Source organism: Protobothrops mucrosquamatus, unplaced genomic scaffold, assembly GCF_001527695.2.
Source record: "Protobothrops mucrosquamatus isolate PMUCROS unplaced genomic scaffold, P.Mucros_1.0 scaffold3812, whole genome shotgun sequence".
NCBI lineage: Eukaryota > Metazoa > Chordata > Lepidosauria > Squamata > Viperidae > Protobothrops > Protobothrops mucrosquamatus.
Window position 1 is genome coordinate 284 of NW_015389764.1, and position 13,235 is coordinate 13,518.

General features: G+C 41.7%; 2 protein-coding genes across 2 annotated transcripts; both read left to right on the plus strand.

The window, feature by feature from the left end:
- Nucleotides 1-1,601: 1,601 nt before the first annotated feature.
- On the plus strand, nt 1,602-9,645 carry LRR1 (leucine rich repeat protein 1). Its single transcript, XM_015827603.1, has 4 exons — nt 1,602-1,775; nt 5,043-5,141; nt 6,817-7,544; nt 8,772-9,645. Exons 1-4 carry the CDS (start codon nt 1,602-1,604, stop codon nt 9,022-9,024), a joined length of 1,254 nt encoding a protein of 417 aa, XP_015683089.1. The 3' UTR covers nt 9,025-9,645.
- Nucleotides 9,646-11,195: 1,550 nt separating this feature from the next.
- On the plus strand, nt 11,196-13,212 carry MGAT2 (mannosyl (alpha-1,6-)-glycoprotein beta-1,2-N-acetylglucosaminyltransferase). Its single transcript, XM_015827606.1, has one exon. It carries the CDS (start codon nt 11,221-11,223, stop codon nt 12,577-12,579), a length of 1,359 nt encoding a protein of 452 aa, XP_015683092.1. The 5' UTR covers nt 11,196-11,220; the 3' UTR covers nt 12,580-13,212.
- Nucleotides 13,213-13,235: the final 23 nt, after the last annotated feature.

A 13,235-nucleotide genomic window follows, 5' to 3' on the forward strand; every position in this document is an offset into this window, starting at 1 on the left:
GAGGGAATTCTGTTTAATGTTTGTCATCTGTCAGCTGACTTCCTGGAGAGGTCCTCTTAATCAATTGCAGCCCAAGTATCAATGCAGGGGGGGGGGAAATTAAGCAGTTTCTTTGTAACTTTGAGAATGCCAGTAGATCAGAGGTGGTTGGACTTGATGAGTGACCTGGCTAAAAGGGGGACAGTGTCACAGGGGCTTTTACCTTCCAACAATACTAAAGCTTTTTAATGCTAAAATATATTTTCTGAGAGCACTTGAGAATTTTTTTCTGTGCCTCAGTGAAATATTTCCTGATCTCCTTTCATACCTGTTTGAAAAATATTGACCAGAAAAATGAATCATGAATACTGATTTTCTGTGTGCATTATTTTTGTTAGCAGGCAGGTGTCAAGCAGCTGAAGATGTTTATGTATGCAGTAAAGCAGAGCTATCAAGACAGCAAAAACGTTGATCTTGACCCAATCCGAGTCCCACATAAAGATTCTAAACGTGAAAAAACAAAGGAACATCTCCAAGTTTCCCACTCTTGAAAGTTAGTCACATTGATATGCTCTAGGTCTAATGGCTGAAGGATATTGAGAAACTAAACTGTATTCCCAATTCTATTAAGATGCTGCTAAGCTCTATCAGGGATCATGTGTGCCTTTACATGCCAAATGTCAGCACCATGCAAAATGTGAGGCTTATTGCAAATGAGGCTTCCAGAAAGGCTCCCAGCAGCAATTCTACAAAAGCACTGTTGCAGTTTCTTTTCTGAAGCCAAATAATCAGATTGATCTTCTACACTCAATAAAGACACAAAGCACAGGAAACCTGCAGTTTGTTGTTTTTTTCTATCTCCCGTAAATGGGTGGGGACAATTGTATTTTACAAAACAAGGACAATTGTTTGTCTTTTAAAAAGGGGAATTGAAAATTATAAATGTTTTCAACTATTTCAGAAACTAATATCTTACTAAATAAACACTAAAATTGCTGGCTCAGGAATTCTGGGAATTGCTCTTTTCTGAAGTTTTTCCAAACTCTCAACATCTTTTTTGTAGTATGGTGACCAAAATTGGTTGCAGTATTCCAGGTGCGGTCTCACTAGGGTTTTATAAAGCGGTACTAATACTTCGCGTGATCTTGATTCTAATGCCTCTGTTTATGCAACCCAGCATATTGCTGGCTCATAGTCCAGTGATCGTCCACTAGGACTCCTAGGTCCCTCTCACAGTTACTGTTTTTGAGCCAGGTCTCACCTAATCTGTACTTATATCTTTGATTTTTCCTGAACTCGGTTTAGGACAATTCTTCACAAAGCCACTGTAAATCGATGTCGACTTGATGATAAATAATCACAATAATCCCGGCACGGTTAAAAAAAAAAAAAAAAAAGCTCGCGTTCAGAATGAGTCGGCGCAGAAACAGAAAGAAATCAGACACAGAGACATGCAATCAAGTAAGCAGATTGGCTCAAGGTCTGCGCAAGCGCGGAAGGGACGGAAAAAAGAAAGGCCCCGCCTCCTCAGAGGGTTGCGCGCGCAGGTGGCGGGAAGCGCCTTCCTCTCAGCCGGTCTGTTTTGAAAGAGTTGGTCAGGCGCTTAGCCGAGCTCGTCGGAAATGCGCCTCCCTTGCGACGTGCTGGTAATGAATCGCCTGCTGCCCTCAGCGGGGATGCGGGGCCCGGGACGCGCTGTCAGGGCTCTGCTCGCCCTGGGGAAGCCAACCGGAGGAGACGGAGGCGTCTGGCTTCTGGTCAGCACTGCCCGCCACCGCCCTGGAGCCAAATACCAGGTGAGGAACCGCGGAGAGAGAAGGGGGTCGGTGTCTTTTACTCCTTTCCTCGGTCTTGGGTCCTCCGCCTAATCCGAACTCTGCATGGTCCCTTTAACGCCGCATTTTGTTTGAGTTGATCCCTCTTAAGAAACTATAGCAATAATTCACAATCTTTTCTTGCTGATAGATAGATGCTAATAGCAGCTGAATAGGCTCTTTCTATATCACCTATCTATCTATCTATCTATCTATCTATCTATCTATCATGCTTAAAAGTAGGACTAGAACTCTGTTTCCTGTTTTCTAAGCCAGCATCTTCATTCATTTATTCGATTTATATAGCCACCTGTCTCACAACATGACCCCAGGTAAAAGAAATATGTAGAATAAAATAGAATAAATGCATAATATAAAGACACACAGCAGCTGGGCATCAACCATCAACAAAACCAAAGGGCTTTAGTAGGCTTTATCGCTCTTCCAGGGCCCCAGGTTCAGAAACGAAGCCAAGGTTAAAAGGGTCTTGCGAAAGCCAAGATTTAAAACTAACCTAATCTCAGATGGAATAATGTTTGACAAAGCAGACACCAGAGCAGAAAAAGCTTTCTTCCTGGGCCCCATGAGCCCAACACTCCTTAGCAAAGATATCCAGAACATGTCCTATTGGAGAGTACACTTCTTACAAAAGCAGATAGTCCTTAAAAGCTTATACACTAAGCAACAATGAAAGCAAGAGCTTGGAGATAATGATCACGATCTAAACAGAACAAAAATGAACTGTTAGCAGCAGGTATTGTCAGGAGATCTGAAATGAGAGCTCGGATGAGGACCTGAGAAGAGAGTTAAAACAGAGAGAAAAGTATCCTAATGAGATAAATGCTTCCCTTGAATTAGGTATAGATTTATTATATGTAGAATGGATGCACTATATGTTTGCATGAAATACAACAGTAAACTACTCAATCCAGTTTTCACAGTTTGTGTGACACTTTAAACACTAATTGCATAGAGTAGAATCTCAGGGGTAGTCAACCTTGGCTCTTTTATGACTCGTGGACTTCAATTCCCAGAATTCCTGAGCCAGCTTAGCTGGCTCAGGAATTCTGGGAGTTGAAGTCCACGAGTCATAAAAGAGCCAAGGTTGACTACCCCTGGAGTAGATTAACACAAAATACTGTAATTGGTGAATCTGATTAGCTGGTTTGTGATCACCTTGTCAGTTTGATCTAGTGATTAAGTTGCTGGACTAGGAGCAGGGAAACTTGAGTTCTAGTCCTGTTTGAGGCATGGTTGCTAGCTGGATTATTTAGGACTATTCATTCTCTCTCAGCCTTAAGTAGCAAAACACCTCTGAAAATGAGGGGTTCTTGGTGCTCTCTGAGCTTGCTTGTTTTCTTGCAGATGGTTCATTACCCTAACTAGGTAACATCATCAGTGCTAGTAAGGAGTGCTGCTTGCTGTCTGTTTATATTCTGGTGTCTTGCCTGTCTGGGTGGGTGGGGGTGGTCTTAGGGATTCTTTAGTTGGGCTGTTTACTATTGGCTCTGTGGCAGTTTCTTGATTGGGGTATTGCTTATTTGATTGTTGGTCTGAAGTTGACCTTGGAGCTAATCTATGCTGATCTGAATGCTGATTACTGGTGGAGGAGTCTTTTTCTCTTTTGGGCTGCTTGATTGTCTCTTTTGCATAATCTATAGATGTTGTTAATGTCTATGTGTCTATTGATGGCTGATATGTCAGAGTGCCAGGCTTCTAGAAATTCCCTGGCATTTTTGGATTTGGCCTGGTCTAGGATTGTCACATTTTCCCAACTGAAACTATGGTTAAATCTGTCTATACGTTGTGAAATTAAATAATTTCCGTCATGCCTTTTGACTGCCAGTTGGTGTTCATGGATCGCCTCCATCCATACAGACAGGCAAGACACCAGAATATAAACTGACAGCAAGCAGCACTCCTTACTAGCACTGATGATGTTACCTAGTTAGGGTAATGAAACGTCTGCAAGAAAACAAGCAAGCTCAAAGAGCACCAAGGATCCCTCATTTCAACCCTGAGCTACAAATATTCTCCTTCATTGGTACCTCTGAAAATGTTGCCAAGAAAATTGTATTTGTCTATGTAGTCACCAGGAGCCAAGACTGAGTCAGAAGCATGTACAAAACAGTTTGTAATTTTAGTGTGCTATGTAAGTCAAATATTGAGGTATCTGCATCTAAAATATACACCAAATCAACTGCAAGTGTGCATAAATGTCATTAAAACCTATTTGAACCAGCAAGATAATAATTTTAGGAACAGCTAAGCATTTCAGTATTGGTAAATAGGAACACCAAGCACTGCTTTGATAGTGTTAATTTATGTAGATGACAAAGAGTAAAGAATTTGTAAAAGAGATGAGAAATCAAGACAAGATTGCATTTATTAATTTACAAGAACATTGTCAACCAGGGATTCCTGCACACAGACTTCAACCACAAAATATCAATAATAAAACAAATCTTGATTTAGTCACATCTAATAAATAAGATAGAGTTTCAAAAGTATAATATTGGGATTAAAAAGCTTGCATCCGTAGTATTCAATATTTTTCAGACTGTGAGACTTGTTGGATAAAAAAACCTCTGAAAACCCTAACCAAGAGGCAAAGCTCTAGTGATAGAAAATTTGCAACAAAATATACTTGTAATTTATTTAAAGTTGTTGAAATTTTACAAAATGGATACAAATATTAAAACAAATTTCACAATCATTTGGGGTGTTAATGCTTTAAACATGTAAATCAGTGTTGAGTGATTGGGATGTCATTACTTTTGCATATAAAAATTGCTGTAGGCTTCTGTGGGTATTTAAGTGAACTTTTTAAATATATTTTTGCCCTTACCTTAATCTCTCACAGAACCATCAAGCTTTTTCTCAGAAATCTAAGGTTTTGCCAAACACAGTTTGAAAACTTAAACTTAGATATAAATAAGACATAATATTACTAACAAACATCTTTAATATTTGTTAATATTACAGGATTTTGCACATTTAAAAATATTTAAGATGGGGACTTTGCACTGTATCAGACTCCCACAAATATTGCATTATTTTTCTTTAGTCTTGCTGAATCAGGCTGGTGGTTTGTTTGGCTATACAGCTGAAAAATCATTTGAATAATGAAGAAGATTTTGAACTGTTCTCTTTTCTTTGTCTCAAAATCTGGTCCTATGAAGACACAGCCTTTTAAAATTCAGATAGATTGCTTGATCACGGTTCTACAATTCATTTCTTTAAAAACAGTTGAGAGAGAACATAGACCAGCTTTTTACCAAGTTCGTGGATGAAGGAAAAGCTACTGTACGGCTAAAAGAACCAGCTGTGGATATTTGTCTCAGCAAGGTATGAAATCAGCCCTAGAGGCAAGTAAACTAAGTTGCATAATTTTTGTCTTTAAAATTAAAGAAAACTTAAAGGATGGTACCTTGGCAGTTTCATTTGAATTGGAGGGGTGGGTGGAGGAAGAGGGAAGTTCAAACATTTCAAAGTAGAATAAATGTCGAGTTACGAGTGAAATGGAGCCTGCCCATTCCACTCGTAACTTGAAAACACCGTAGAGTGAATCTCATACCTCGAACGAGATTACTCCCTTTCTCCCTTATTAAAACGCACACGGCTCGTTAAGTGAACATGAGGTATCTCAGGGTGGGAAAGGCCATGGAGGGCCTAGTGATGGAACAAGCCCCCAAGGCCTCCCTGACCCACTAAGATACCGCATGCTTCCCCCTCTCCTCCTGCCATACCAGACTCACCTGGAAAAGATCCTTCTCCTCTCTGCCGCGGTTCCTGCTGCTGCCCGGATTTGAGGCTGGGGAACGCTTCCACAGCCCCCCCCCCCCGTGCGCAGCCTGTTTGGGTCTGGAAAAGACCTCTGGAGCCCGGATTGGGCTGTGGGGGGGCACAGAAAAATTCCCTGGCCTTAGATCTGGGTGGCACCTACCTGGAAAACGCCTCCAGAGGCACGTGGAAGCGTCCCCCAGCTTTGGTTCCGTTCTAAGTTGTAGAGAACAGAGGCCAAAAGTACCATGAGATCACACGAGATCAGTAGCATGAGATCTCGTCCCACTGATCTCGTGTGATCTTGCGTTACTTTAGGCCTCCATTCTCTGCGGACGCACTGAACATCTGGAGCAGCCAAGAAAGCGAAGGATCTCGATCTTCGTAGGGTGAGTATTGAAGGCCTGGTGCCTAGGCAGACCTGGGGCGGGGACGGGAAGGGAGGGAATAACCAGAGTGAATGTTGCAGAGCCATTGTGGTCACTCGTAAGTAAGGGCAAAAGACTTGCCGTATTTGTAACTTCGGGACTTGCTCGTAAGCACTAGGGGGGTGCTCATCACATAACTTTGAACGAGTGTTAAGTGAACGCTCATAACTCGGGGATTACCTGTATACAGTAGTTTGGAGGCAGCAAGAAAAAAAGTTCACTAATGTATTTTCAGACATTCCAAACGTAAGAAATTACAGTTGGCAGCTTTTGAACTTCTAATCTGTAGTGCATATCTATATATCTCTTTGAAAGTAATGAACAGATTAAAGGCTATAGTACCTTTCACTAGTAGTGATAATAGCTGCTGTTTTCACTTGCCATGCTTTAGGTATGAGGTAAAATATAAATAAAAAAATTCTACTTTTCAATGTGTTTTAAAGGTGTTTTAATGATTGTACATAAAAGCATTCAGAAGTTCAAGTATAATAAAAGCTGAAACAATGATTATATCTTTGAATAGATCTTTGTGGAGGGTGTCTTTTGTATCAGTATGTGTTTAGGATTTTTATCTCTCAATTATGGGATCAGTTTTGTTTTTTTCAAGCTACTGTGACAATACTGTTTGATTATTGTAATCAAAATAATGCCCTACAAATTGCTGTGTTTTCTCTTGCTTTCCAAGAAAGGGAATAACTTCTTGCTGCCTCAGTGCATTTATTTAATCATTTAGAAAATTATGTATTTGTCCCAAAGAAAAACCCCAGTGAATTATACATGTTGCTTATCTTTGTGCATCGTTTTCTGTGCAGGCAAATGTCAGTCAACTGAGGACTTTCCTTTGTGCAGTGAAATTAGCTCATCAAGGCACCAAAGAGGAAACTTTACCACTTTCTAAGCTGATATCACCAAAGGCCTCTGAAGTTGAAAAACCAAAAACCAAGATGACCATAACATCAAAAAAGGATTATCCTTTAACTCGGAATTTCCCATACTCTCTGGAGTATCTCCAAGCCTCCTATTGCAAATTAGCTCGTCTAGACATGCGTATGCTTTGCCTAAGAAGCCTTCGAAAACTGGACTTGAGCCACAATAGTATTAAACAGCTCCCAGCAACTATTGGGGACCTTGTTTGCCTTCAGGAGCTCAATCTACAGGACAATCACTTGGAGTCATTCAATGTGGCTCTATGCAAATCCACTCTCAAAAAATCACTTCAGTCTCTGGATCTCAGCCAGAATAAAATCAAAGCGCTGCCTGCACAGTTTTGCTACTTGCAGAAACTCATACATTTGAAGTTAGATGATAATAATCTGATTAGATTGCCATTCAAGATTGGTCAGTTGTCGCATCTCCGCTTCTTGTCTGTGGCTCGTAATAAACTCCCATTTTTGCCCAGTGAATTTGCTAAACTCTCACTTGAGAGCCTGGATTTATTTGGCAATCCTTTTGAGCAGCCGAAGCCACTTGTTCCTGATATACACTTACAAATACCACTGACTTTACTAGAATATTCTGCAAGGACAATCATCAATTACAGGTAAAAGAGGCAGGCTCTAGTTTAAACCATTTTCTCAATTTCCTAGTTTAAAATGTTAATTGGCCAGAGGAATCATGAGAAGCATGATGGGGAAGTTTTTTGGTTTGTTTGCTATGGGCTACAAGAGCTATGGAGTGGGTTCAGTTGCACAAGGGGGAGACAAATATATGCTTTACATATAGAGTCACAGAGCAAGATATTGACTTATACTGGTGCTCAGGTACATATATTAGTCTGAGAATATTGGAAATATTTGATTGAAAAGCTTAATTATAACATACTCTTTATTAGCATATATGGTACTGTTATACTAGCCAGGAGACTACAATGCTAATTCAGATTAGTAGTAGGTTCAGAGCTGGCAGGAATGTGACCACCCACACAAAGCACCAGCTCTTCTTCCCACTGAAGTGGTTTACTCACATAGAACGTGCGTTTGAACTGGGGGGGGGGGTGTGCAGAAGCTGAGATGAGTGATGGGAGCTCATCATGCCATGCAGTGCTGGGGTTTGGAACAGCTGGTGGAAAGACCATCTTCAAAGTCATTAAGCCACTGAGACACCGAATAAAATCAAGTCAGTCAAACCAATATTCCAAAATAATTTAGATGGTTAATAAGCACAATACAAGTGCTCATATTGCATTTCCTCACTGAAAATGGTCAAATTATGCAATTTTGTCTCATGCAATGGCAAGATAGGCCTGTGTTCATTTCCATGTTGCAAATGAGAGCTTTGTTGAGGTTGTAGCTCCATATAATTTTATGTACAGGTAGTCCTCGACTTATGACCACAATTGAGCCCAAAATTTCGTTTGCTAAACAAGACAGTTAAGTGAGTTTTCTTGACACATTTATTTAGTTAGTAACATGGTTGTTAAGTGAACTTGGCTTCCCCATTGGCTGGTTGTCAGAAGGTTGCAAAAGGTGACTCTGGGACACTGCAACTATCATAAATATGAACTAGTTGCCAAGCATCCAAATCTTGATTATGTGACTTTGGGGATGCTGCAGTGGTCGTAAATGTGAAAAATGGCCATAAATCACTTTTTTCAGTGCCATTGAAACTTTGAAAGATCATTAAACTAATGGTTGTAAGTCAAGGACTACCTATATTATAATTTCAATTGTTTGCTATTCTTGGTATGCCCCTTCTTTCAGGGCAGCCTCATTATTTGACCAATTTTTTAGGGAACTAACTAATATGAATGCCATTTTCTTTTTTGTAGGATCCCACGCGATTGCCACATTCTTCCTTATCACCTTTGTGATGATCTTGACATGTCAAAAACTTGTCAGTGTGGACGGGCTTGCTTGACCTGCTTCATTCAAACAACAGTGACTATGAATCTGCACAGTGTGGCACACACAGTTGTTCTTGTGGATAATATGGGAGGCACCGAGGCCCCCATTCTTTGCTATTTCTGCTCTCTCACATGCTATTCTCAGTTTCTGGACAGACATCTGCAAAGTGTGAGGTGATCAGGTTATATAATCTGACAAGTTTTATTCAGCAAATGCTAAATTCTGTTTTGTACTGGAAGAAAAGGAAACAATATGCTGGAACAAGGCTCCTCATCTGTAAACCATCTTTTTTATTATCTGAAAGCTGCTTAAAGTGTTTAAACACTTTAAGTGTTAGATATTATCTCTGATTCCAGGTGCAAGTTCCTTCCTAACTCCTGTTTAATGCTGTGAATGGTATAGCCAGAGCTCTCAACTAGGGAAAAAATCCTTTTCTACTCTTATTTTAGTATTATTTTTATAAAATCATTAGTAATTTTATTCTGGGTAAACAGTTATTTCAGAGAAGCTGTAAAACATGCAGTCTTTTGAATGCAGAATTTGCAATCATTTTTGAAAAATTCTTAAATTTATAAACTATTCTTTGAAAAGGAGAAGCACTGAATTGATGACAATATTTGGTATTCATTTTTAAAAATAAATGCACTTTGTGCAATCTATATATGCCTATCAAAGGAAAGTTTGTAACATCAGTGTACCCAATCATATTTACAAACACTTTGATTCAAAAGGATAGTATTTTTAAAGCTGTTTACTATAAAGATCACTTTACATACTAGTTTGTATGCAATAATTTATTGACTAAAAATACAATTTAATGTTTTTATGATGTTGTAGACAATAATTTCCAGACATCAATTGAGATTTTAAAATTGGTATGACAAAATTTATTACCAGGACAGATGAAATTGTGCTTAGAATAAAACACAGTTCTTTAAATACACCCTGAATCTAGAAGTTTGTTTCCAGTCTCAAGAGAAAAATACTGAAGTCCTCTTATTGCGACAGGAAATAACACTTAACTTTAATATTTTAAAAATCTAGAAACCAGGAAACTGATTTCTAGTCCCACCTTAGGCAAGAAAAACTAGCTGGGTGACTTTGAGCCAGTCTCTCTCAGCACATTTTACCTCACACACATATTCTATGTCGGGGGTCCTCAACTTTAAGACTTGTGGACTTCAACACCCAGAATTCCTCAGCCAGAATTCTGGGAGGTGAAGTCCACAAGTCTTAAAGTTGCCAAGGTTGAGGACCCCTGTTCTATGTGCTAAAAACATCATGGATATAGCTTATGTAAAACATCATTGTTATGCTTTGGGGTAAAGATGAGCTGACAAAGAGAAATATGAATTGTGAGGGAGTTGACTGCATTTCAAGAAGGAGCAGGTAGGAAATGAAAAAATGTTCTCTCTAGTTCTCCAGCAGTTATCTTTGGTGGCCCAGAGCACATTTATTCTGTACACATGATTAACAGATTATGGACTATGAAGTCATTGTCAACTCTCAGGATGATCTGTTCCTAACTTGATCTTTCAGGTCTTGCCTATACTCGTACTGTATGGCCAATAAGCTAGGATAGTTAAAAAACCTGACTGGAGAGAATAGTTGTCCATTGTCTACGGAAACAATGAAAGTTTGGGGGGATCCTTGGTGCTCCCTGAGCTTGCTTGTTCTTTTGCAGCGGTTTCATTACCCAATAATAATAATAATAATAATAATAATAATAATAATAATAATAATAAATAATAACTAGGTGACCGTCTGTAAGAAAACAACCAAGTTCAGAGAACACGAAGGAACCCCACAGTTCAATCCTGAGCTACAACTATTGTCTTCTATTGCATCAGTAAAAGTTATTTAAAGTCCCAGAAAATTTGGGCAGCAGAATATTTGTCCTTTTTGCCTCCTACCAATCAGATTCATTTCGGGAGCGTCAGTGCGAAGCGGCTCCTTTTTTCCAAGAGCGCCTCTTGCCGTATAGAAAACGCTCAGTCCAGATCACGGCCTCTCCAACGAACAAAGCGGTAGTCCGGATCCGGAAGCTGCGCCTGGAGAGGGAGGTCCTGGGGTTGCTGCAGCCCCGACGGAGGTAGCGTGGCCGGCTGGTGCGTCCGGGGCGGAGCCGGTCGGGTCCCTCCTTCGCTTGCTTTTCATCCGGCTGAGCCGCCTCTTTCGTGTCCGGCCAAGAAAACGAGGGAGAGGATGCGCGCGCGACGGCAGCGGCCCGAGCAGGCGGGCATGCGAGAGCCCCGGGGTGCTCGATTGTTCCGCTGATGCGCGCCAAGGGGCCGGGGGGCGCGCCAGGCGCGGCTCGAAGCCACCACAAGTGAGGAACGAGGAAGGAACAGGAGAACCGGAACCTCCCGGACCATGAGACTCCGCATCTACAAGCGCAAAGTGGTGGCGCTGCTGCTGGTCTTGGGCGCCGCCGCCTGTGCCTTAGTGCTTTGGGGAGCAACAAGCGAGGCCGGCGGCGGCAGCGGCAGCAAACGGGAAGAAACCGCGTCTCCGCCGCCGCTCCTGGGAGATCGACCGTTGCCACCGGCGGTTACCACCAACAGCCTTCCAGTTAACGGGCGTCACTCAAATTCGTCTTGGATATCGCGGGAAGAAGCGCCGGGGCTGAATCGCACCCTGCACTACCGGTCTCTGGTGTACCGACTCAACTTCGACCAGCCGATTCGCAACGAGGCGCGTTGGCGGCCCGGCGGCGCCGGTCCCGGAGAGGTGGCCGTGGCGCTGGTGGTGCAGGTGCATGAGCGCATCGAGCACCTCCGGATCCTGTTGGACTCGCTACGACGCGCGCCAGGCGTGGAAAAAGTGCTCCTCGTGCTTAGCCATGACGTGTGGTCCGCCGAGTTGAATGCGCTGGCTTCTTCCGTGGACTTCTGCGCGGTCCTGCAGATTTTCTTTCCGTTCAGCTTGCAGCTCTATCCGGGCGAATTCCCAGGCACGGACCCACGCGATTGTCCACGCGACGTGGGCCAAGCGGCAGCGCTGCGAATGAGCTGCCTCAACGCTCACTACCCCGATGCCTTTGGCCATTACCGTGAGTCTAGTTTCACCCAAACCAAACACCACTGGTGGTGGAAGCTTCACTTTGTGTGGGAGAGGGTGCGTGCTCTGCGGGAACACCCGGGCTTGGTGGTCTTCTTGGAGGAGGACCACTACCTGGCCCCTGATTTCTTCCATGTTCTGCAACGCCTCTGGGCCCTGAGACAGCGTGACTGCCCTGAGTGCCAGTTGCTGTCCTTGGGCACTTATGCCACTGTGCGCGGCAGCTTTGCTGGCCGGGCTGACAAGGTGGAATTGAAGACATGGAAGTCCACAGAGCACAACATGGGCATGGTGTTTGCTAGGGACACGTACCAGCAACTGATTGGCTGCACTGATGCCTTCTGCACCTATGATGATTACAACTGGGACTGGACTCTTCAGCATTTGACTGTAGGATGCCTTCCTCATTTCTGGAAGGTGCTGGTTCCAGAGATCCCTCGAATCTTCCACACTGGTGACTGTGGCATGCACCACAAAAAATCTTGCCAGCCGTCTGTTCAGAGTGCCAAAATTGACTCGCTCTTAAGTAGCAATCAACAATACTTATTTCCTGAAACCATAACTATTAGCAAGCGGTACTCAATGACCCATTTGAGCCCCCATGTGAAAAACGGGGGTTGGGGTGATATTCGGGACCACGAACTCTGTAAAAGTTACCGAAGATTACAGTGAAAGAAGGAATATTGAGTCTTTGTCTCTGTTGGACTGACTAGTCTTTTAAATACGCAAACATAAAATATTTGGAATTTGCTTCTAGTTTAACATGGACAGCAATGATTACAGAAGATGTCATTTGGTAATTAATTTTGGACACTGAATAATTATGTGGAGCAATGCTCAAAATAAAAACTATAAATGTCTACTTGTTTACTGGAAATAACAGAGGTCTCTTTTTTTACTACAGATCTAGTCCCTTTTATAAGGTATTCTCAATATCTTCAAACTTGTTTTTTTAACAAAGATAAAGATCGTAGATGCAGTTGTTTCTATGGAGGCCCTGTCAATCCTTTGCTATCAATGTCCTTGACTTTTCAAAAATTAGCTTTTAGTTTATTTTGTAACTTACTCTTTCCCCCTCTTTATCCTTACAGTTTGATCTTCTGCTCACTCAGTATTCCATTTCCATAACCTTTTACAGGCTTGCTTGAAATTTGATACCTTAATATTTGCAAAAAGCATTATCTTATTTTCTGTGTGCTTATATGAGAAAAATTGAGATTGGTTTCTTTTAATGTAAAATTATGCAGCTTTTTTAATTATGCCAAAATAAAAAATCATGTTTTTGTAATACAAACTTCAATGGTTTGATAGGATCAATTTTATTTGAT